The sequence below is a fragment of the Gymnoscopelus braueri genome (assembly GCF_963280865.1).
Source record: "Gymnoscopelus braueri genome assembly, chromosome: 10".
Lineage (NCBI taxonomy): Eukaryota > Metazoa > Chordata > Actinopteri > Myctophiformes > Myctophidae > Gymnoscopelus > Gymnoscopelus braueri.
This window is the reverse complement of record NC_137611.1, coordinates 28,534,908-28,559,101: the sequence shown is the minus strand read 5'-3', so window position 1 is coordinate 28,559,101 and position 24,194 is coordinate 28,534,908. Positions and strand designations below refer to the sequence as shown.

The 24,194-nt window shown below is 45.3% G+C and overlaps 1 protein-coding gene across 5 annotated transcripts in view; it reads left to right on the top strand.

The window, feature by feature from the left end:
• LOC308092880 (histone-lysine N-methyltransferase 2C-like) overlaps nt 1-24,194 on the top strand; it is a 93,281-nt gene that overhangs the window by 55,925 nt on the left and 13,162 nt on the right. For 2 of the 5 annotated variants that reach the window (XM_080438988.1, XM_080438987.1), the window contains exons 25-44: nt 977-1,102; nt 1,258-1,388; nt 2,648-2,840; nt 4,270-4,362; nt 4,849-4,896; nt 6,099-6,239; nt 6,384-6,416; nt 8,481-8,624; nt 11,602-11,737; nt 11,863-12,086; nt 12,336-12,409; nt 12,883-13,080; nt 13,294-15,252; nt 15,929-16,242; nt 18,267-19,825; nt 20,919-21,030; nt 21,230-21,296; nt 21,403-21,463; nt 21,616-21,848; nt 22,300-23,964. In XM_080438988.1, the coding sequence (XP_080295114.1) occupies nt 977-1,102; nt 1,258-1,388; nt 2,648-2,840; nt 4,270-4,362; nt 4,849-4,896; nt 6,099-6,239; nt 6,384-6,416; nt 8,481-8,624; nt 11,602-11,737; nt 11,863-12,086; nt 12,336-12,409; nt 12,883-13,080; nt 13,294-15,252; nt 15,929-16,242; nt 18,267-19,825; nt 20,919-21,030; nt 21,230-21,296; nt 21,403-21,463; nt 21,616-21,848; nt 22,300-23,964 (7,511 nt within the window). The remainder of the gene's footprint in view (nt 1-976; nt 1,103-1,257; nt 1,389-2,647; nt 2,841-4,269; nt 4,363-4,848; nt 4,897-6,098; nt 6,240-6,383; nt 6,417-8,480; nt 8,625-11,601; nt 11,738-11,862; nt 12,087-12,335; nt 12,410-12,882; nt 13,081-13,293; nt 15,253-15,928; nt 16,243-18,266; nt 19,826-20,918; nt 21,031-21,229; nt 21,297-21,402; nt 21,464-21,615; nt 21,849-22,299; nt 23,965-24,194) is intronic. The other 3 variants (XM_080438990.1, XM_080438989.1, XM_080438991.1) reach the window with 3 other exon arrangements.

The following is a 24,194-nucleotide window of genomic DNA, read 5'->3' as shown; positions in this document are numbered from 1 at the left end:
CCGTTGAGCTGCGCGGCGTTGTTTAAGCTGACTCCAAGACGAGCAATCCATGTGAAACAAAGCATGCGTGCATTTTGCACGATGGTCCTGGCTAACGCCTGGAACGATGACATCTTTCAGTTATAGGGAGTTACAGGGGTTTTAGAGAAGGAGCGGATGGGGAGCCATGTTTTTTGGCACGGTGATCTATAAGGCCCTTCCTTCTCAGATTCCAGAGCTGCTCCAGCCCCTCTCGTGTGAAAAAAAAGAAAAGTGACCGAAGCGCTACTCTGTGAAAACACGGTTCAGACCGCGTTTGGCACCCGATGTGTTAACTAACTAGCTTGGCTAAAACAAATCATGTAATCCCATTCCCTTCTAAGATATGCAGTTTAGAGTATTTTAGCAACTTTGCTGTTGGTTAATTTGTTGTTAGATCCTGGGAGCTACTGTAGCTCTCTGACTCTTAGCTGAGTGGGCATGGAGCGACATAAAAGATGTATGTGGATGTGTAGGATATTATTGAGTATACTGGCAATGGGGTTGTTCACCAGTGCTTCTCAACAGTGAAACTTCTAATGTCACTTTTATCTCCAGCTAACACTCCTTATTCCCTCTGGGCAGGCTTTAAAACCTGCCCATCCCTTTCTAGATGCGTGTTTACCATTTCTGCAGTTATGGCATATTTTCATGTGCAAGATGCCTTCTAACGGCACAATCTGTGATGCAAAAAAGTGTAAGCAATTTAATTGATAAATAAAATTGACATGACAGAGACTGAGCCTGTCGGTAGTGGACAAGTTGTTTGATTTATATTGCTTTGGATGCCGTAGATTGTTTTGGGTAGATGAAACTTTCTGATAGGGTGTCTGGGGGAGAGGAATCTTTCAGAAATGCAACTCAGAGTACGTGATTTTTGTGTCTTTTCAGAGCCTAAAATTAACCTTTTTTGAGTATTATTTGAAGATTTTAAATAAAAGAAATAACCTTCACTCAGGTATTGGAGGTTTCATGGTGCGCCAGAGGAGTCGTCCAGGACAGGGCCCCGGCAAGGCCAAGCGATCCCTCTGCAGGAAGGATTCTTCTGGCTCTGTATCAGAGAACCCTACAGGAAAGGAGGAGGGTCAGTGAACACCTCTACATATCACTCCATATAGTTACAGTTCTCTCTGTAAAACGGTTGACTTGACTTTAGATTAAGCTTTGTGAGCTTGAAGAAAGAGAGGATTTCTTCATATAAAAAAAATGTGTACTTTTTTATGTTTTCTTTGTATAAAGCATGGACAGAAGCACTGCCTGATACACCCGTCGATGAGATTCCTCCTGGACCAGAGGTCCCAGAGAAGATCAAGAAACGCTACCGGAAAAAGAAGACCAAATTAGAGGAGGCTTTTCCCGCATACTTGCAGGTCTGTCACCTGAACAGCAATAGCTGATACAGTACAAGTCTAGAAAAAAAAGATTCTGTGATATCTGACTTTCCTAATGACAGAAAACTGTCCACGGTGTTTGTGTTAGATGCACCCCTCCCGAAGTCTCGCAAGACGAGATTTCACCCGTGATTTCATCCAAGCCGCTTTTCCATTTGGGACAAAAACACTGTGGCCAGGTTTCTGTTATTATGAACGTCAGATAAAACCAAAAAAAATTAATGGGATGGAGTTATGAAAATGCTCTACTGTACCACTTGTCCTAGGACATAATAACATCATATAAAGGTAAGGCTAGTCCAGAATTATCCTTTAACTTAAAAGTCAGAACAGTCATTATTTCATTTTTATAATCATGTAAGCTACCCATCCATATACTCATTGTCTGGACATGTCATACACTATCTTCATAATCTGCCACGTAATCCCGCCCATGGCAAGGGGAGGTTCAGAATACGGAATACATTGCCTGGCAACCACTTAAAGATAGATCTTTGGTGCAGGGGAGCCCCTTCTGTATACTTAAAAAAATAAAAATAAGAGGGGAATGGCCTGAAGCTTCTGGAGATTTCCACTGAGAATACTCTGCACCGATCATCTTCTCCAAACGGCTCCTGTCTGGCTTGCCAATTGACGTACGAGAGCTAAACTGGAGATGACTTTGAGACTCCCTTTCTCCAAGTCAGCATCTCAATGTCACCTTCTTTTGGCTAAAACATGGAGATATGTGAGTTGCATTAAGACACTGGCAGCTGTCAGTGTTGGTCTGTATCCCACTGCGGTAGGGGGGGGGGCGGAGGAGGAAGGGTTTGTTCAGTCTAAACGAAAGGGTCCAAAGCAGAGAAGCGCAATTGATTAATTATTGAAACGGCGGCGCGTTAGGCTTTTAATGTCTCGGCACAGTGGGGAGCTGCAGTCACGTGCCTGGGTTGAGCAAGGTAGGCGACCGGTGGATACATGCAGTTGGGGGTGGGGAGGAGGTTGCTGAGACAAGTGGGGACAACAGTGACCGTAGCATGTGTGTTGGTCTCAATGCTTCTGCCTGTCACTTTGGTCGATTCTCCTGGGCCCTCGCCTTGTGTGTGTGTGAATAAAACCCTAGGCTTATACCAGACAGGAGTGGTGTGCTTTCCCAAGGAAAGTCTCATGGGGGAGTGTCAGGGATGACAGGTTGACAGCTCCTGTGGTAACGGTGTCAATCCAGGGAAGTGACCCGTGTTGTGTGTTGTCATGGACAGGAGGCGTTCTTCGGGAAGGACCTGTTGGACAAGAGCAAGCAGAGCAGGCAGCAGGGGGCAGATTCCAGCTTATTGGAGGAAGGACAGGGCCATGCAGACAGGAAGCACCCCACCACCCGCTTCCTGGACCCCTCGTCGGACCCCCTGCTCAGCGCCTCGGCCACTCCTCTCCCTACTAGACCTGTGGTAGCACGTACGTACACAAACATTGCTTAATTACTCCTGAAAACCATTAAAGTAAGAGACATGGTCCAGTGTCTGTCATGTTAAAGGACCATACCACCATCAATACATGTCATTGTCTGTTCACAGCTTCGGCTATACAGTACATCGTACATAGATATAGACTATTTCCCTGTTAATGGCTATATTGTTTAGAAATGAGCTGCGATCTGATTGGACTAAACCCCTTGTAAGCTTGTCTGAGGCTGGAGATACAGTACTGTCTGTCTCATGGTTTGAATGCTGTAACACTGCGACTGCTTTCTACTTAACATGGCAAAACTACGAAAAATGATTGTTCAAACTAATCTATGTTCACCTTCGGTTGTTCGAAGGCTATGATCCACATGCTCAAAACAGTTCGAGGTACAACTTAGTACTTATTAAACTACAGTAGAAATCTTTAGTAAGTAAAATATTTCCACACTGTTGATTGTAATCTACCAATTTAGAGAAATAACAGGGATTTCTCGGCCTTTGTCTCGTTTCTGCACGTCTGCTGTTTTAGCGCCCCTCACTGACTGCACAACGTCACGTATGACAACCATGATTTGTTTGAAAACATTTACCCATACTGTAGATGTATTACAACGCCTGCTGCTGTGGATATATTGTCACTGCTTTATAATAAATAAATAAAAAGTCTAGTACTGTAGTTTTTGAAACCCCTACTGTAGTCAATGGCCTAAACAAGCCAGACTGCCAGTATAGGAATCAACTCAAAGGTTAGCTTTGTCAACACACTCTATTTTATGGGCATCAAGGTGGCACAGAGTTAAAGTTCTTGACCACCACCATGGAGACTGGGGTTTTGGTGCCTCCGGTTTGGCCGTGCGCTCCAACAAACACAATTGGCCATGTTCACCGGTGTGGCGCCAACTGGGGAATGTGTTCTTTGTTGCTGCACTAGTGACTTCTACGGGTTGGTTGCGGAGACTGTTCAGTGAGGAGCTGGGAGGGATAGCGTGTTCCTCCACACACGTTACACTCTCCCGGCAAAAACTCCATGTGTATGGAGACATGTGGTTGTCTACAAGCCAAATGGGCAACACTGCAGGTTAGCAGCAATAGGGACAGTGTAGTATAGATCATTGTTCAAGGGAACTTGGCATAAAAGACAGTTCAACTCTGCTGCTTTCCTTGTAAACCAACTTAGTAACCAATAATGTCTTAATTTGCATAGACTTCCGGAGACTATTATTTCTGGAGGAGCTCTGCGTTCGCCTCACAGACTTTAGGAATGCTGAATTGCTACACTCAGCCCTACTACATGCAAACACACACTCTTACGTTGTTTTGCACTTTTGAATGAGTGGCGCCAACTCCTAACCTCATGTCCATTTATCATTTACCATTAATTATGATTTTTGATTGCTTCATTTTATCTTCTCCATCTACAGAGACTTCTGAGGAACCATTAGTTGATCTGTCTGACGTTCTGAACACTGACGCAGACATCTTGGGAATGCTGGGGAAGGCGAGCAGTGACTCTGGTGCGTCATATCCACATGAACTCTTGCGCCCCTATTCTGGGGGCGGATATTTGGTGAAAATAGCAGATCTAAAGCTTGTTGATTGGCTATTTTTGGCAAAAAGATTTTTTATAAAGGGAGAAAAGTAGGGTGTTTAGTATAGACCCCTGGGTGACACTGGTCAACAAACAAAGTGCATAGGGTTTAAGTGGTTAAATCTCACGGGCAGTCACAGTGGCAATAATGTATAGCTTCTACACCTCTAGCTCTAGCCTCTCAAAATGGTGGTGGGGGTTGCAAACGGGGCAAAAACTTCCTCAGACAGCTAATTATTTTTCTTTTCACCACATTTGTAGTTTTGAATGTCACATTCTTTTGACTGTGGGTTTTCCTTCTCGTTCACACTTGATTTATCTTTATTTTTGCATTGTCTGAAGCGTGATTTTTGCCTGTTCTGTCTCCACTCTTTTTTTCACTCATTTATATCTGGTTTTTGGGTTTTTGTAGGTCTTGATTTTTGCCCCTTCCAGGTTGACAGCTCACCTCCTCCTTTTGGTAAGGGTGCCATGGCCTACTCATCCCTTGCTTTACTGCATTCTTCCTCTCTTACTGTGTGTGTGTGTGTGTGTGTGTGTGTGTGTGTGTGTGTGTGTGTGTGTGTGTGTGTGTGTGTGTGTGTGTGTGTGTGTGTGTGTGTGTGTGTGTGTGTGTGTGTGTGTGTGTGCTGAGCCGCTTCCTACTAATCTTTGCACACAGGCAGTGTCTCCTTCCTAATACATTTCAGCATTGCAATGTATTAGGAAATTGTGCCCAAACCAGTGATTTTAGTACAAATTCATGTCTAGCCAACCAGAGATGCCTGAGAGATGTTTACAGAGACAGACCATCAAGGACACACTCCCATTCAAACTCAAAGAAATAAGCAATTTAGAAGTGAGCAATTTAGAGAACAAGAGGCCTAAGTAAACCTTCATTCGATTTTTCTAGACATTTTATTTATTTATTTTTTGCAATTTGGCAGAGAAAAGCTTTGCAATTCCACTGAGGCCAATATGTGTCCTTGGTTCTTTGTAACTAGTACTCTTTGTATAACTTAAATGTAGTCTAGGTTGATATGTTTTTGCCCCAATACAAGACTTGGGAACTAACAGCTGTCGTTGTCGTCGTTGCTCAGTGTTTGTGTTTTTGACGTGCAGGAGAGAATAAGAAGCTAGCCTCTGTGGCAAGAGTATCTAAATAGTTCTCCAGTGATAGGCATCTCGAAGAATTTTGCTAAGCTTGCTTCATTGTTCATCATCTTCATTTAATCTGCTGGCAGTGCAGTTATCCATCTTTTCAAATGGGTTTTTACTTCTTATTAGCTGAATTAATTATTATAAATTTGCTGAAGGTTGCATGTTTTAGTCCTCATTATAAGGAGTGTAACGGCTGTTGGTAGGAAAGAGCAGCGTAATTGAGGGGGCAGAACAGTGTTTTCCTGTACAAGCGTTCAAGTGTTTATGTATCTTTGCTCAGAATTAATATGACCTGTCTGCCTCTTCATTGCTCCCAGAGCACTCGTATTACATGATGCAGGGACCCCTTAGGAGCTGTGATTTAGAATGTGCTGTTATGATTGCATTCCACGGGCTGATTAGGCAATAAACATGTTCTCACTTTAGGCCTATTTTTACACGTCGTTGACCGGTGCCTCATATGTGCATGTGTTGTGATTTTTGTTTGTTTTTTTTCGTACGTCTGTGTGTTTGTTTCCACAGCTGGGCTGGACATTGGGCACATTTCAGACGGCTCCGCAGGGGTTCCCCATTCCCATTCTGGCCGACGAACACCTCGTGCCCTCTCAGAGGAACCTCTGGACGGCATCCTCAGCCCAGAGCTGGACAAGATGGTCACTGATGGTTAGTCTGGGACAAGGCACTTATAAAATCATCTTGAAGTGCCGAAAGTCCCATTGGCTTCCCCTTTGATGAGTTGCTATGAATTACATGATGATTACTTAATAATTATCTGTTCTCTCCCATTCCTTTCATTGCTTGTTTCAGAATCAATTCTCAGCAAACTCTACAAAATTCCAGGTTTGTGTTTAATGCTTTTCTATCAACATTTAGCATTTTCATCTGATCTTGTCAAACGCAAAGAGCATGTACTGCCCTTAAACCTTCTAGGGTTATGCAAAGTACAGAAACGGGTTGGGAGGGGGGGTTCGATTCAGTGTAAGAATGCGATTCTTTTGATATGATCTGTATCGATTCTTTGACTCCAAGAATAACTTATTTTATTTATTATTATTTGACATTTCTGTGAAATGTATTGATTTAATTCTTTTTTAATATGGCTAGTGTTTTTGAAAGAACACTTTATTTCAGTCAACACGTGATTTTTTTTAAATTAGATGTGAGGGCCACGTAATGTTATGACATCCCTCTTTCCTTGGTGCTGAACCAAACTGCAAAGTACAGAAGTTCAATTCAAAAGAAGGGCTTGCAACTCTTGTTGAATGCTCGAATGTAACGTTTTGATCCCTGTCGGATCTTTCTCAGGTTAAATCCTATCCAGCACCAATGACCGTAGCTCTGCATTGTTGCTAGCTCCTCTGTCACACCACAGTGTGTCTATGTAGGTGGTGCGCCTCTTTCACCTCCTACCTAAGCCTTAGGTTGGTTCCCACATTGTCAGTTTGCTCGTCACCAGTTCTGAGTGCCTGACGCAGTGTCCAGCCAGCCTCATCCTTGTCACCCTTGTCTTTACATGACCTTGTCTTTATCCCGCGGGAGGCCTCCGTAAAGGTCCAGGTTTCTGATATGTTCTGCCCATGTGACATCAAGTGCCAATCGTAGCTGGAAAAGGGCCTTTTCCTGCTGTACTGTGAGCATCCATGTCTCTGCCCCATACAGCATTACTGATTCCACTGTAGCCACAAACAGCCGCCTCATCCCAAACAGGGTAACCAGGAAAGTGCCCTCAGATCCGGTTCCGTCGAAGCAGTCCAGGGACCGAGATATTTGAAGTCCTCAACTACCTCGAGCTGGCAGTAGCAATCGTTCTGTCCTTTGTGTTAAATGCCATTACTGTTGTTTTCTTGGCGTTGAGCTTGAGGCCTATCTTCCTGCACTCCTTTCCTACTGCCAGTTCCCTCCCTTTCTCTGCTGTGTCCGAGACTAGGGCAATGTCATGTGCATAGTCGAGGTCGGTGATCGTGATGGAATGTCCTTGCTTAGTCTGCCTCGGGAACAGCATGAACCCCAGTGTCTCCTCCCAGCGACTGATTGCGAGTCTCAGGGCATGGTCCATTGCCACAATAAACAGAAAGTAGGACAACCGCAAGAATCTCAAAACCATCATGGGTCTGAATCTTGGCTCAAGTCTGACCACAGCTTGCCGCTATCATCTGCACCATCTTCTCAGGACCAGAGAATGTTCATGAGTTACCCCTGGTGTATGGTGTCAAGTTTTGGGAAGTCAATGAATGTGATCACCGCAGTATCCGCCTCAGAGCCACTATCTGCCCGACTGTTGCGCGTTCAGGGTGAAAGCCATTCAGTCAGTTTTTCAGCAGAGGAGTCTAAGTCGAAGACGGTTGAGGATCATCCGGTTAGCTGTCTTGGTGACTAGTGAGCTCAAGCTGGTCCATCTTGGTGTGGTCACCTGACTTTGGTACCGAAACAATGATCAGAAATGTATAAACATTTTAATGAATCGCAACATGATCACAAATAATCGTGATCTTATTGAATTGTGGCCCAAGAATTGTGATCAAATTTGTATTATTATTTTCATTCAAATTGAATCATGTGGTCCCTGGTGATTCCCACCCATAGTAAAGCATGTTCTATTGTTCAGCGTTTGATTACAAATTCAAGTCCATAAGGCAAAAAAAATCAAATCGCTTCTACATAGGTAGAAGTTCTACATGAAATTCATGACCTCTTGTTTTTTTTTACCCTATATAAAATTAACCCATTTCACTTTTTTTTTGTCCTGCACTATTAGCCTGCAATTACAGATAAATCATTTGTACTTGCCATCTGTATAGTTATGCCCTAGATGTCAGGCAAAGTACAAATCAAATCGGTCGATATTCGAATTATACATAATAATCAATATTATGTAGTGCTGACTTAATTGATACTCTTTTGCAGAGCTGGAGGGTAAGGATGTAGAAGATCTCTTCACAGCAGTCCTGAGCCCCAGCAACAACCAACCACCACCACAGGTGCCTCATCCCCAGGGCCCAGGACCCCTCCCTGCAACACCAGGCACCAGCATGCCCCACCCTAGCACAGGTAAACTGTCCATCAGTGCCGTGTAGGGCTGCACAATTAACTCATTCAGTGCCACTGACGTCATGGCCTCTGAGCGCCCTGAGCGCCACGTGACATCTAAGACGTCATGAAAGATTTTGTTTGTTTTTTTTTGAAAAAAATGTTCAGAACCCAAGATATGATGATTTGAAGATTTGCTGCTCCATTCACTTCTTGTTTAACTTCTTACTGAAAAAGGCTGTATCTCGGCTCCTAAGCACTTTTTTTTTACAATGAATTTTGGCTTTGGCACTCAGAACCAAACTGCCATAAATAAGAATGGCACTGAATGAGTTAATCATATTATCACAAGTCTTAATTAAAACTTGATCGGTTTTAATATTGATGCTATTGACGCTTTGGGTAAATCAGATCAAGCGCTCCCTATTCACAGATTAAAGGTACTGTAAGTCAGTGGTTCTCAAAGTGGGGTCCGGGGACCTCCAGGGGGTCCCCAACTAAATGAGTTAATATATAGCGCCGAAGTCTGACGTCTGGCTAGAGGGCGCTGTTTCGCTGGTTTGTGGCTTTATTTTTTGTGTTGAAATCCCCATTGGGGAATCTTAGATCAAGTCGTATAAGAACTGTGTTCCAAACATAAACACACCACCCCGGCGATTCTGTCAGGGGGGTGGCTCTGCATCGTTTATGGTATTCATTCATATTTGATACAGCCTGTTTCTGGCGAAAATGGAATGAATTCTCCCCTAAAAGTCTTAAGAACTACACTTCCGGGTCTGAAATCACCGTCTCCTACAGCAGCCGTGTTCATGGGAAATGTAGTCTTTGGAGTTGTTTGACTAGTTTCTAGCGTTTATTGTGTTACTCTTCGGGTAAATGTGTACATTTCCACCTTCAGTCGATGCTTCATATCCATATGAGTAAAATCGCCGGGGTGATATAGACCAATTATTTGTTAACAAACATTGAGACTGTACGCACAGTCAATTAATCAATTCCCAACAGATCCCCAAACCTGCTGTTTTGGGGTGCGCTGGTTTCAGTTCATTCAACCCCCTCTTGTGTGTTGGCTAGTGGGGTGCGCCCTAGCGAGACATATACTTATACGCAACGGTATTGCACGCCGAGAACAGCTGACATACAAGCTCACAACCGCGTCACGGATGTGACCGCTGTGAGCTTGGAGGTCTGCTATTCTCGGCCGTTCTCTGCGAGCGACACCTTCGCGGGCGGAGCATAAATTAGCCTTGATGGGCTGCAGCTGTGCGAGCAAGAGCAGGTTCTGGTGCCATGATCATAGAGCGCTCCCTCCGTTCTTATGACAGCCACTGGAGGTGGGGTTTGGAGGACAACTGCTTTGAATTGTTATTATTGTTTACACACAACAGGGGGTTGGGGGATCATATATACCAAGATTATATATACCAAGGATTATATATTTCAAAAAATGGGTTCTTATCAGTGTGACGTTGTCTGTTAAGGCGTCTATAGCATCAGAATTAGTTGAACTACTTTAACCCTGTTTTATACTAAAAAAAACTGCTCATCTAAAAGCACACAATGAGCTTGTATATCTATGCATATTTGGCACAACACGGCACACAGATTAGCCCACACACACACACACACACACAGACACACAGACACACAGACAGCGCAACAGGGAGGACTTTATAAAAACTGTGGGGGGAAGGGAATCGTAATCGTGCCAGCTTCAAAATAAATTAGTAGCCTATAATAATACTATTACAATTGTTGTGTTAAGTAATGCTACATGAAATGACATACGCAACGCATATTTGCACAACAGCACATGCAACAGGTTGAAATACTTTACATTAGCGGATGTGTCTGGCAAGCGTTGAAGGACACAATGCTTGCGTCTTACACAAAGTAAAGTTATTTTTGTTCCTGCCATAACGTATGGCGTGAAAAGACTGTAGAATGTGTCCTGCTTGCTTCAAAACGTTTTGTTCTTCCTTGCTTAAAGGGCATGACCACTTTTGTAGAGGTTTGGGTTGTTACCTTGTTATGATTAAATAGGCTCTCATTGACTGCCATTGTAACTGGAAAGCAGCTCTCAAGGCTCACTCTAATTTGTTTCCTGCTTGTAATTGTTATATTTCATACATTCACGTGGCTGCTGCAGCTATTAATTATTTACTCTCACGATGATTCTATTGTTCTATCTATTTTTGATTAATAGAATAATCGAAGGGCATGATTTTTTTAAATAATTATTGTGTAACCCATTTAGAGCTGAGGTCTAAAAACACCTTGTAAATCCTGACCTTAGTTTTCTGGAAAAACTTCAAATATGTATTCATAAATTACAAAACATTTATGTTGCTATATACTGTAGATAGCAACAGGAACCCCACAAGGTGTTCCCGTCTTGAAAAGTATAGTTAAAAATAGGGGTCCCGCCCCAAAATGGGTTTAATACCGTATATTTCATTTCAATGAATTTACGCAAAGAAATTGTAATTGCTGCTTTTTTATATTCAACTAAATCTATTAGTCTGATTAGGCTTAACTTTTGCAGCCTTCACAGTCCATTTACTGTATGCTACTCTGTATGTGTACACTGTATTCTGTTTTAATTTAAAATTAGGTGTAGATATGTACTCCAGGCTTATTCACGCAATCTCACTGACTAACCGCCCTCCCAGATCCTTACCCTGACCTTAACCACACCAAACCCAACTAAACTTAACTCACAGTGGGCAAACACGGCCAGAAATAATTCAGGCAGTGAATGAGTTAACCACCTGTAACATAATGCCTAAAAAAAACTATTTACAGTTTACCTGAATTTACGTTGGCTCAGCTCAGCTCTGGCTGTTTGTGCAATGCATCTTGGGTATGATACTGCTGGTTTAGATGCCACTACCAAATCGATATCGCCTGGCACCCAAAACTGTCCAATATATCTGATCCAGTTCTCATGGTCTAAAGCATATCATTCAGCTCTCTAAATGCGTTTTCTTTCTTGCAGGGAATCCCATGTTTCCAAGGATGCCTAATGGCATGATGGGACCAAATCAACGTTTCCCTCCGAATCCAGGAGCAGGGCCCTGCATCCCCGAAAATTTCTCCCCCCTCCACCGTATGCCTTTCACTGACAATCCAAGGTAATTAAACGTCTGTGTTCTTGTGAATTCTTATATAATAATGTATGCTGCATTTTCCTCATATTTAGGTTTTGCTGAGCATAGTGATTTCAGCATAAGATAAAAGTTGGACTCATCTTTTGCAGGGACAGGAAGTTCAATCAGGCTGTAAGTCCATGGCCCTCTCCCACCCATGGCCAAGGCCCCACCCCTCCTGGTTCTCTGCCTGAGGGGGAGACCGAAGCCATGTCCAATGCCCAGAGGAGTACACTGAAATGGGAAAAGGAGGAAACTCTGGGAGAGCTCGCAACCGTAGCACCAGTCCTGTATACGAACGTCAACTTCCCCAATCTCAAGGAAGAATTCCCAGGTGAGTTAAAAGAAATTACCCAGCTAGGCCCCCCTAAAATCTAAATTTTCATTCCATGATCCAGATCATACTGTTTTTCCTTTTCTCATAGATGATTGATTACTTGTTGTGCCTGTGTAAATCATGCTTCAAGATATCTGAGTATTATTCCAAGCATATCTTCTGTGCTCAGTCAGTACACAAGATGAGACACTTCTCTTCATAAAGACTTCTCCATTGGCATGACAACCCTTCTTTTTTTATCAACAGACTGGTCTACAAGAGTGAAGCAAATTGCAAAACTATGGAGGAAAGCAAGTTCACAAGACAGGGCCCCATATGTGGTAAGATCATTAATATGTCTGAGATTGCTTGTCAATTCTCCAGTCATATCCAAGTCTGAATTAACTAGAAACATAACAAACCTCAAACTGTGACTGGTGTTTGTGCTGACGCTTTATTATTATGCAAAAGGCAGACTGGCCCCCTTGCCTCTTGCCAATGCAATCTGAAATCCGGCCTTTCACAGATGAACCAATTAACAGAGGAAGCAGCGCTCAGTGTTAGAGCTCACTGCGGTCTCTGTAATTAAGTTCACTAGAAGTAATTTTATCTGGCAGTAGCCATGTTTTAAAGACTTATTCTTGATTAAATCTACCCTGCTTTAGTTCTTCCTAAGGTGACTTTGGCCCCAACTGATCATTTCTTTTTTGTGTCTGCTTCCTCTGTTTCTGTGGCGTGCCTGTGTGTGCCTGTGTGTGTGCTTGGGATGCGTTTCTGTATTGCCTTTGTGTGCATCTATGATTTTGTTCTGCAGCAAAAGGCAAGGGATAACCGAGCTGCCCTGCGCATCAACAAAGTCCAGATGTCCAACGAGACGGTCAAGAGGCACCCACCACAGCAGCTGACCCCTGAGGTGTTTGACCCCAACATACCACTAGACACAGAACTGCTCTTTAAGGACCCTTTGAAACCCAAAGAGTCAGAGCATGAACAAGAGTGGAAGTTTAGACAGGTAAGAGAGTATGTAGTGAAGTCAGGGAATGCAGCGGCAGGTTTGCTAGTGTTAAGACGACAGAAAGGTGCTTCAGAAAGGCCCCCAGAGACAACTGCACCATCCCCTACATAGTCTGTCCAGTTTGTCTGGTTAGGATGTTGGACTGAAAGCATTGTATGCATTCCTTTGAAGTCTAATACCTACCTCCTTTTCATTGTGGTCCTTCACCAGCAAATGAGGCAGAAGAGCAAACAGCAAGCGAAGATTGAAGCCACACAGAAACTGGAGCAAGTAAAGAATGAGCAGCTCCTTGCTCAACAGCAAGGAGGCAGCCTGTCTGATGGAGACGGCAACAACAGTGGGAACCAGAGCCCCGCCTCGCAGCCTAGCAATGGCAGCATGTCCCCCATGCAGCTCAACTCTAAAGAGGGCTTCGGTAGGCCACATCATCCTGGGAAGGAGGATGTGTTTTTACGGCCCCCTCCTCCACCTCCATCAGGCGCCTCCTCCCAGCCCCAGTCCCCTCAAGTCTTCTCTCCAGGTTCCTCCGGCTCAAGACCCTCCTCACCATGGGACCCATATGCTAAGATGGTGGGCACACCAAGACCGCCTGCTCTAGCGCCGAATGCATGTCGCAGAATATCTATGGAGTCTGGCAAATCTCCCAACTCCATGATGGAGCAACAGGACCGAGGGAGGCCTTCTCCTGCTCATGAGTCCTTTGGCTCACCCACATCCATGAGCAGTGACCCTTATGCCAAGCCTCCTGACACCCCGAGACCAGCTGCTGAGATAGACCCTTTCTTGAAACCCATGGGTCCCCCCCGGTCCAGTCAAGCTGCCCAGGGGAGACCTCCAATGGGTTCCCCGAATAGAGACCCTTACTCTAGACCTATGATCAGAAACGAAGTCTATCAGCGCATGGCTCAGAACAGAATGATCCTGTCTGACCCTTACTCTCGGCCTTTACTAGCTCCTATCCCTGGTAGCAATGAGTCTGGCTCAGTCCCTCTTTTTAAAACTCCCATGCCCCCTCCCCAGGCTCAGGACCCCTTTAACCGACCAGGGCCGCATGACAGGTTCTCCCAGAGTCAGCAAAATGACCCCTACTCTCAGCAGCCTCACACCCCTAGACCATCTGGGAATGACAACTTCACCAGTCCTCCCAGAATGGGCCAGCATCACCCTCAGGGCAACCCATTTGCTCAGCCAGGACCCATGACACAAATGTCCAGAAATCCTTACGCTCACGCACCCTCTACCCCAAGACCTGACCACTATACCTATGACCCCTTCGCCCAACCTTCTGGACCCACCAAGCCTGCCACGGACCCCTATGCCCAACCTCCTGGTACCCCTCGACCCATGAACGAGCCCAGTGGCCAACCGCGGCCATTCTTTGAAACCTATGCCCGACCGCCTGGCACCCCGCGCCCACATGATAACTACGGACAGCCATTGAACGCCCCTAGTCCCTCTTCAGACCCTTACTCACAGGCCCCTTCGACTCCTCGCCCCGTCGGGATGAATCAGTTCAGTCATCCGTCTCATGGTGGTCAAAGGATGTCTCCATCCCACTCAGTGGACCCCTACGCCCAGCAACCTAATACTCCACGGCCAGCCGTCGGTGAAAGGTTTTCCAAGTCTCCGGGTAGCCAAAGGGTGCCCATGGACCCATATAGCAATGCTTCCGGGGCACCAAGGCCAGGGAGTGGTGACATGTTTCAGCCCGGGGTTCCCAGACCAATGCTCAATGATCCCTATGCCCAGCCGCCAGGGACCCCCAGGCCCGGTATGGGGCCTGATGGACTCAACAGACAAGGGCCGAGGCCAGGGCCAATGGGGAACCAGGATCCATTCTCTCCACCTCAAGTCAGGCTCCAAGAGCCCTTCCCTCATACCGGCTCACAAACACCGAAACACCCCGGCATGTCAGAAGATGGATTTACGCAGTCTCCTTCCAGGAGACCCAATCAGACGCCAGTCCATGACCCTTTTGAGCAGGGCCCCATGACACCTCGGCCGCAGGCGGCTGAGAAAATGGAGATGAAGGATCATTCAGGCATGGGAAACGGTGGCAATGCCCTGCAAGACCACCCTGGCCAGTTGTCAAACAACCCTTCGATGCCTGGCCCGTCCTCTGAGGTTCAGAGTGTTCCCTTGGCTGACAGCGAGGAAAGACTCAGACAGGTACATGCACATTGCATTTTGTGTTCAACTCGCTTGTTCACACTGCTCGCAGCAAGATCACAGATTAATTAATTGATTTTAAGTTTACATACAGTGTAATATATTGAGTCATCATACTGTAGTATTGTTTAGACCAGCAGTCAATTCTCCTGTCAATTTCCATGTCAGTTAAAGACCTGAGGCCGATTCTAAAGACGCCTTCTAAATCCTGACCTAAGTTTTCTGAAAAACTTCAGATTTGAATAAAAAAAATAATAATAATAATAATAATAATAATATATATATATATATATATATATATATATATATATATATATATATATATATATATATATATATATATATATATATATATATATATATATATATATATATATATATATATATATATATATATATATATATATATATATATATATATATATATATATATATAGATAGATAGATAGATAGCAACAGCTAATGTTACACAAAGGTGTTCCCGGATTGAAAGGTATAACGTATAGGTTTTCCAGGTCTAAATGGGTAAAAAAACAAAAAAAAGCTAAAGCATTAATCAAGTTGTAAGACATTCTTTATAAAAAGGTTTTATTGTAGGGAATAATAATATTATTGTAGTATTTCAACAAGCTTTCAATAAATTGCACACTTACACATCTTGCTTTGTATTCTGTAGCGGCAACGAATTCGAGAGCTGCTCCTGAAGCAGCAACAACAGAGGAGTGCCATCCGCCAGGAAAGACTCCCCCAGGATCCTGCCAGTGGCATGCCCCCTGGAACACCTCGACCCTGGCCCCAGGAGGGTCCTGGGCAGCAGAGTGAGATGTACAATAGGCCCCCTCCACCCTATCCTGGACAAGGACCCATGAGAGGGCCCATGAGATTCCCTGGGCCTTTCCCTGGTGATCAACGTGGCCCTTTCCCTATTGAGGGGCCTAATGCCAGGGTTCCACATCCTGGAGACCCTGCACTGAGACATCAGGGGCCAAGGTTGGTCATTTTATTCTCATATTGCTCTTATTTTATAACACTATTATGAATGAGCTACTATTTTTATAATGGAGAATAGGGCTGGGTAAAAGAATAAACGTTCTAATTAATTGCGATTTCTACTTGTAAAGATTGATTTTCAATTTCTGATTGATCAAATACTAAAGATCGATCTTTGTATAATCATGTTTCGTTGTACAAAGGAGGTGTGTTTTTTGGCTGTATTGCAGGGGCCAACCCTATAAACGTGAAAGTCTGTTGACTTACTCAGTACCTGGCCTGATGAAGTTACGCCATTGGTCAGCCGGCTAAGTGTTGGCGTTTCCCCATTGGCCATTGCTATTTCTAAATTATTCAGCGCCCACAGTTTTCAATTACATCATCAGGGGCCATTTGCAGTGGCTCCTCAGCCTTCAGTAACGCCCGCGGGGGGGTCTTCAATTAACTTACCTCCTCTGCGTCAGAAGTTGTTTAAAACAGAAAGCCCTCTGGTGTTTCATACACAGTTCATTTTGACATAGTCTTGTATTGGTGCCATTTATGATGGACCTCCACTCCTGTAAGGTGTCTATATAGTTTTCTTTGTGCCTAGTAACATATCGAACAAACTCTAGTTGACCAAAAAAACTATTTACATTGACGGTACCATGGTACGTACTGTCCCCTCAAAGACAGCCGAATTAGAATATATGGTTGATTCTATGCCCAGGTTCATTTATGTTTCATGTATAATACTACATCATACTACATCATGCTATAAAGTAGCCGATCTACAAGCTTACAACGCGTCGCAATGCATGTTGTAGACCCACATGTGTGCAGTTTGATTGCCATCAAACACAGCCTACAAAAGCCTCGCCTACTTTCTGTGCAGCCATTGGATAAAAGCCAGATTTTAGCGCTCGGGTGACGTCCTCCAGTTGGGCGCTCCTCACTGGCAGCCATGGCAGGTGAGCCAGTAGAATACAACAGCAGTGACAACACACAGAAATATGTGTGAGGAGGAATCAATTGGCATAATTTCTAAATTGGGAAGAAAAAGGAGTAAAAAGCTAAAAAAATATATAATTTAAAAGACAGATTTTAGGAAAGCATCTGTCCTGCAATGGTTTCACTTTTGAAAACTAGAGCCAATCAAAATGTGAGCCATTGTCTCAATATGTGGAACACAGGACAACAGATAAAAAAGAACAGTTCCACATGAAGCGGGGCAGCAGACAATTTGTTGTGAGTGGTTAGCGGATAAAAGGTAGGCATATGGAGAGTGGAGGTGCAGGGTGTCAGATCCATGGATTATGGATTTAAAATGCACTCATCGCTCATGCTGATTAAAGGAGTAGTTCAACCAAAAAAAATCTTTCCTATCATTTACTCACCCCGTGATAGTGTGAATACCAGGAGAATTTTAGTTTGTATAACATTCCTTTACCTTTACAATTCTTATCTCTGATCGCGTTCTTGGCTTATACGTACCGTATTTTCCGCACTATATGGCGCATCTGAGTATAAGGCGCACCTTCAATAAATGTATTATTTTCATATATAGGGCGCACCGCATTATAAGGCGCATCCGCACTATAAGGCGCACTGACGGTGCGGCTTATAGTGCGGAAACCAAGGGAACCAATATTGATACATATATAAGGCGCATCGGATTATAAGGCGCATCCGCACTATAAGGCGCACTGACGGTGCGCCTTATAGTGCGGAAAATACGGTACATCTATTTTCTTTGGCGAGCGACTACAGAGCATAAATTAGGCTTAACTTCATACTCTCTGTGTCGACTGCGTGCCACAAAACCACACCACTCCTTCTCAGATGGTCACAAATATCGCAGAAAATTATGGTTTTCAGAACTTTTTTTACCATGGATTCTTGGGGGGCGCTTGTCTATTGCAGTGTATACAGTATATTGAATCAAATCAAATCAGAAGATCTTTGTGAATACCCAGCCCTATTTCAGAAATAATAAAATGATAAGTCACAGCATTGTACTTAAAACATTATTAATTCACTTTCAGGTTTGCATTTCCACCTGGTGGTCCAGTACCACATGGTAGCCAGGAATTCTTTGCCCGAGGTCCTCATCCAATGCAAGATGTCCCCCTTCAAATGAGACGGTCTATATCTATGGACATGGCCAGGCCTATGGGAGGCCCCCCCGGCGGGCTGCCCCAGCACTACCCTCCACGTGGGATCCCCGTGCAGCAGCACAACATCATGGGCCAGCCTTTCATCGAGCTACGACACAGGGCTGCAGAGAACAGGCTTCGCATGCCCTTTGCCCCTGGTGGCATGCAAGGGAACAACATGGACCCCAACATGCTGGCACATAGACCCCCAGGCTTCATGGGTGGACCCGAGTTTAGGTTTCCTTCCAACCAAGGGCCCAGGATGATGGACCCAATGGGCAACCAGACTGGCCAGCTCCATCTGTCGGGCAGCATGGACAATTTAAACCATCAGCCCCAAATACCAGGGAGCAACATCATGTCTCCGCTGATGAGATCCATGAGTCAGCCAGCTTCAAGTGAGTCCCAGAATATGGCAGCATCAATGATGCTCTCTTCAGGGCAGTCTGAAGGCGTGGATGAGAAACTGGACACGGAGGAGTCTGCAGTCAAAGATCTTGAGGACGTGGAAGTGAAAGACTTGGTTGATGCTGACTTGGATAATCTTAATTTGGATGCAGAGGATGGCAAAGACTTAGACCTAGAAACGAACGACCTACACCTTGACGACTTCCTTACATCTGGCAAGTTTGACATCATTGCCTACACGGACCCTGACCTAGATGACATCAAGAAAGACCTGTTCAATGAGGAATTGGATCTGAGTGACCCAATGGATGATAACAATGACACCACAGACATCCAGAAGGCCCTGTCTGAAAAGAGAAACCCAAACTCCGGAGCAGCTGAGAACTCATCTACTTCCATGTCAGCAATGGCAAAGTCAGAGGCCTCAGATGAGCACTTTTCCGAAGTCAAACAGGAAAATAGCGGGAGTTATGGCTCTGCCCCTGTGATACCCAGGCTGGAGATCAAAATGGAGGTCAAAGATGGTCAGAGAGCTGCAGAGGTGACAGACCAGCAAGCGGCCGGAAGCAACATGACTGCAAACCAGCAGGGAGTGTTACCCGACTCCACCCCGGTCCTCTCTAGTTTACTCATTAAGCAGCAGCCGGAAGACCAGTCATTAAACCCAATGGTTGAATCCGTCAATCAAGGCAATAACCTCATGCCCCAGCAGAACCAGGGCATTGATACTCAGCATTCCTCTGGACTTGCGATGGACCCCACCGCCACCTCGGGGGAAGCTTCAATGGCCGGGTTTGTGTCGGAACATCAGCTGGGGCTGTCCCCCGGAGTGGACCAGGGCCCTCTGACCCAAGCACAGCAGGCCATGCTGAACTCGGCCATGCAGCAGGGCTCACTGCTGCACCGGCCACTGCTCCTGGAGGAGCAGCCGCTCCTCTTGCAGGATCTCCTGGACCAGGAGAGGCAGGAGCAGCAGCAGCAGAGACAAATGCAGGCCATGATACGACAGCGCTCCAGTGATTCCTTCTTCCCCAACATCGGTAAATGATGATGATACTCTCAAGTACAATGCAATACTGATTCTGATTATTTCAGAAATGTGAATATATTGACGGGCTTTCAGTTTTCCTCTATAATCCCATTCAAATTTCAATGCTTTATTATTTTTAATATTCAAATATTTTATATAATATATATGATTATATAAAATAATGTATAATTGTACAATAATAAACACCCACATGCACACATACAAATGCTATAATAACAGGCTAAACAAAATAGTGAAACCTACTATATAATTTAAAGGTTATGGCTTTAATTTAGGTTAATTTTCAGATTTTTGATAAGAGGAGAGTAATATATATTGGGGCTCTCTCTCGTCTGTGACCCATCACCGCTTTATGTCTGTGCGTTCCTGCCTAGTGCCTGTTTTTGCTTCGGTGTTCAACGGCGTCGCGCAGGGAACACAGCTGACCTCCAAGCCCACACCGGGTTGCATCAGCGACGCGTTGTGGGCTTGCAGATCGTCTGATCGACAGCTCAACTACATGTTGAAGGGATAGGACGGCTGTGCGACAGAAAGAGGCAGAGAAGAGCTCCTCTACATTACTGACGGACAGTGTTACATAAAAACTTTTGCTGTTGTCATAATTATTCAAGTTTCTTGAATGTAACTTTCAAGTGAAGTTTATGGGGGGAAACTTTAAGGGCTGAACCAACGTGGTGTGTCTCAGCGTGACCAGAGTCAGACACACACACACACACACACACAGTGACGACGACCTTAACTTTCTGTGTGCAGTGCATGTACTCAAACGTTATTGTTGATCGTGCGTGACATGATGAAAGCATCTGTTTTCGCATTGGTAGGTCAGGAAAATTAAAACCTTATTTAACTACATTCGAATGGCAATTTTAGCATTCAAATGTAATTAAAAAAATCACATTCGAATTATATTCGAATCATGAAATTTGTTCTGACAGCCCTAATATATTGGCCAGTCATAATATAGAATATGTTTCTGTTAAAATGTCAGAAGAGTTTGAAACACGGTTGTGCACCACCGAACAATTGGCATGTTATCAGTAAATCTCTCTGAAAAGCCACTATACCTTTTTTGTCAATTGCAGATTTTGATGCCATCACTGACCCGATTATGAAGGCTAAGATGGTAGCACTGAAAGGCATCAATAAAGTAATGGTTCAGAACAACATGGGAATGACACCAATGGTCATGAACAGGTAAAATACATTATTGGTGTTTGGTGTGTTAATGCTATAGCAGGGTATAAACTTGCAGGTTATAGCTGTAATATGTAATAATTAACAATATTGTCCACTGCATGGCCTGGTTTCATTTATAGCATTGTTTGGAAAGTTGAATGAGCTGTACAGTACAAAGAAATGCCCTTTTAAAGTGTGCTTTTGTGACTTTTCACAGGTTTCCTCCTGGTCCTGTAGCACCTTGTCCTGAAACTGCTCCCCAACCCCCACAAGTGGTTGGACAGGTAATTAAAACATTTGTCCACCTGCATGTTATGACATTTTCATATACACCAATTACAAGAAGAATGAATAGAGCATCTAACATCTTGTGTCCACTTTTAAACGCAGGATGGCAAACTGACACAAGTATCAAGGCCCAATCCCCCTAACTTTGGACCAGGTTTTGTCAGTAAGTTCTCCAATTATATGCCTCTCAGTTCTTTTTTTTTCTTCTCCTTTTTTATTTTTAAGTACCGTCAGCCCTGGTGATGTCTGAATGTTTTCTTCTTTTTTTTTTAATACCGTCAAGCTCAATAACAAAGGAACCTTTGTCTCTTTTAGACAACGCTCAGAGGGCTCAGTATGAGGAGTGGCTCCAGGAAACGCAGCAACTACTTCAGATGCAGCAGAAGTTTCTGGAAGAGAAGATCGGCGCTCACAGGAAATCTAAGAAGGCCCTGTCAGCCAAGCAGAGAACGGCGAAGAAGGCAGGACGGGAGTTCCCAGAGGAGGATGCTGAGCAGCTCAAGCATGTCACAGACCAGCAGGGTGTAGTGCAGAAACAACTGGAGCAGGTAAATGTTCAGCCTGTCAAAACTCAACTCTCTGAAGCTTGGCTGCCCCCGAGCTAGGACAAAGTCCTCTCACCTTAGCTTTAGCTTCGAACAAAATGGCTTCATTTAATGTGTCTCAGAAGTCATCTTTTATACGTCTTCCCCTGTGAAGTACCGGTAGGTGTATTTTCATACAATTTAGGCATTTTGTAGAGTGCGAGATTAGAGTAAGCATGAACCTTGGTAATCAAACAGGGTGAATGGTCCCATAAATAGAGTGCAGAGAGAGCAATGTAGTGCTTCAAAGAAATTAGGATACCAGGTAAACATCGAACCTAGCATCGTAATTCTGTTTATTTGATTTAACCCATTAAAGAAAGAAAACAGTTTGACTATACAGCAGCTCCTAGGCTCTGCAATCAAGTGCGCTGAATTACATCGTAATTATATGTTTTGTCTCTGTGGTGCTTAGATCCGTAAACAGCAGAAGGAGCATGCTGAGCTGATTGAGGAGTACAGAGTCAAACAGCAGCAAAACAACATGCCACCCATGATGCCCGGGATGCCACCTATGCCACCTATGCCACCTATGTCACCTATGCAAGGTCCTGCTGGCATGGTCCCAGGTGGACGACCAATGGTCCAACCCTCTATGAACCCCATGATGCAAATGCAACTTCACCCAGGGCAGTCAAATGCCCCTCCGCGCATGCCCAATCCACCACCAGGCTGGCACCCCGGAGCTCCCATGCCCATGGCCGGCCCCGGCATGCCCATGCCCAGTCCTGTCATGCCACCCATCATGCCACCCCAGGTGCCATTGGGGAATCCAGGCCAGCCGCATCAGATGCCAATGGGAAACCTACCTCCGCACCCCCAGATGCCAGTGGAACCCCAGCCACCACAGGCTCCACCAGGCGGAGGTGGAAAACCTGCGCAGTTTGACGACAATAACCCATTCAGCGAGGGTTTCCAGGAACGCGAGAGGCGGGAGAGGCTGAGGGAGCAGCAGGAGAGGCAGCGGGTGCAGCTGATGCAAGAGGTGGAGCGACAGAAGGCACTCAAACAGCGCATGGAGATGGAGCAGCAAGGCATGGTGGGGCCGGACGGGAACATCGCGCCACTCGCTCAGATGCCATTTTTTAATGCCGATCTGCCTCAGGACTTCATGCAGCCCCAGCGGCCTCCACCACCACAACAACAACTTGGTCCAATGTTTCCCCAGCAGCAGGGCATGGGCTCTCCCCCAGGAACATTCATGCAAGGTGACAGGAGGGCCATGATGGGCAATGGGATGATGCCCCAGAACATGGGGCCTGGTTTTGGGCCTGATAATCTTGCCCTGCAAGCAGCTAACTTTCCACAGGGTCAACCGAGGCCTCGTCGGTTCAGCGGACCAGGTATGATGCCTCAGATGCCAGGTGAAGGTCCTCCATTCGGGGGTGAGACACCTCTACCCTCCAACTACCCCGGATCGGGACAATCCCTAATTCAGCTCTACTCCAACATAATCCCAGACGAGAAAGGGAAAAAGAAGCGAAATCGCAAAAAGAAGAAAGACGATGACGCAGATTCTGTTAAGACACCCTCTACCCCGCATTCTGATCTCACAGCTCCTCTCACGCCGTGCGTGTCGGACACGTCCTCCACACCGACCAGGAACACCCATCTCTTCGGAGACCAGGACCTCTCCAGATCCCCGCTCCTGGGCTCTTCAACTCCCAGCCACTCGGAGCTGGAGAGGCAGCTGTCTGGCGGGCTAGGGCTACAGCCAGGTCTCCCTTCAGACACGGCGAGGGCCCAGGCACTGGAACAAGAGCGGATCCTCAGCAACATCAAGCTGGAGCAGATCGAGGCCAGCGAGTGCCACGGGCCCAGGGATAGCCATGTGAGCTCTGAAATTGGCTCTGTGAAAGAAGAGGGCAGCAAAGGGGGCATGTCCCCTTTCCCCACAGGGCAGAGTCCCCCCAACAAGGGTGAGGCCAGCAACGAACTGCTGAAACACCTCCTGAAGAACAAGAGCACGCCTCCACTGGGGCTGCCTCACCAGAGGTCAGACGAGAGTATGCGCTCCGAGGAGGAAGAGGCAACAGACTGCAAGGCCCTTCTGCGGCAGTGCTCCATGGACAGCAATGGGGTGAGTCTGTAGCTCTAGAGATGAAAGTGATCGACAGCATGGGCCAAAGACACACCAAAGTGACTCAAATGGGATGTACATCGCAGGGTTACACTGCTATGAGTCATAGCTGAGTCACTCCAATAGCTTTCAAAATGTGGCTTCTCTGATAATAATGCAATGTTACTGCTCAAAAACAACTACGTTTTTAGGATATGCTCTACTTTTTTGTAACCATTTGCTTGAGCAGA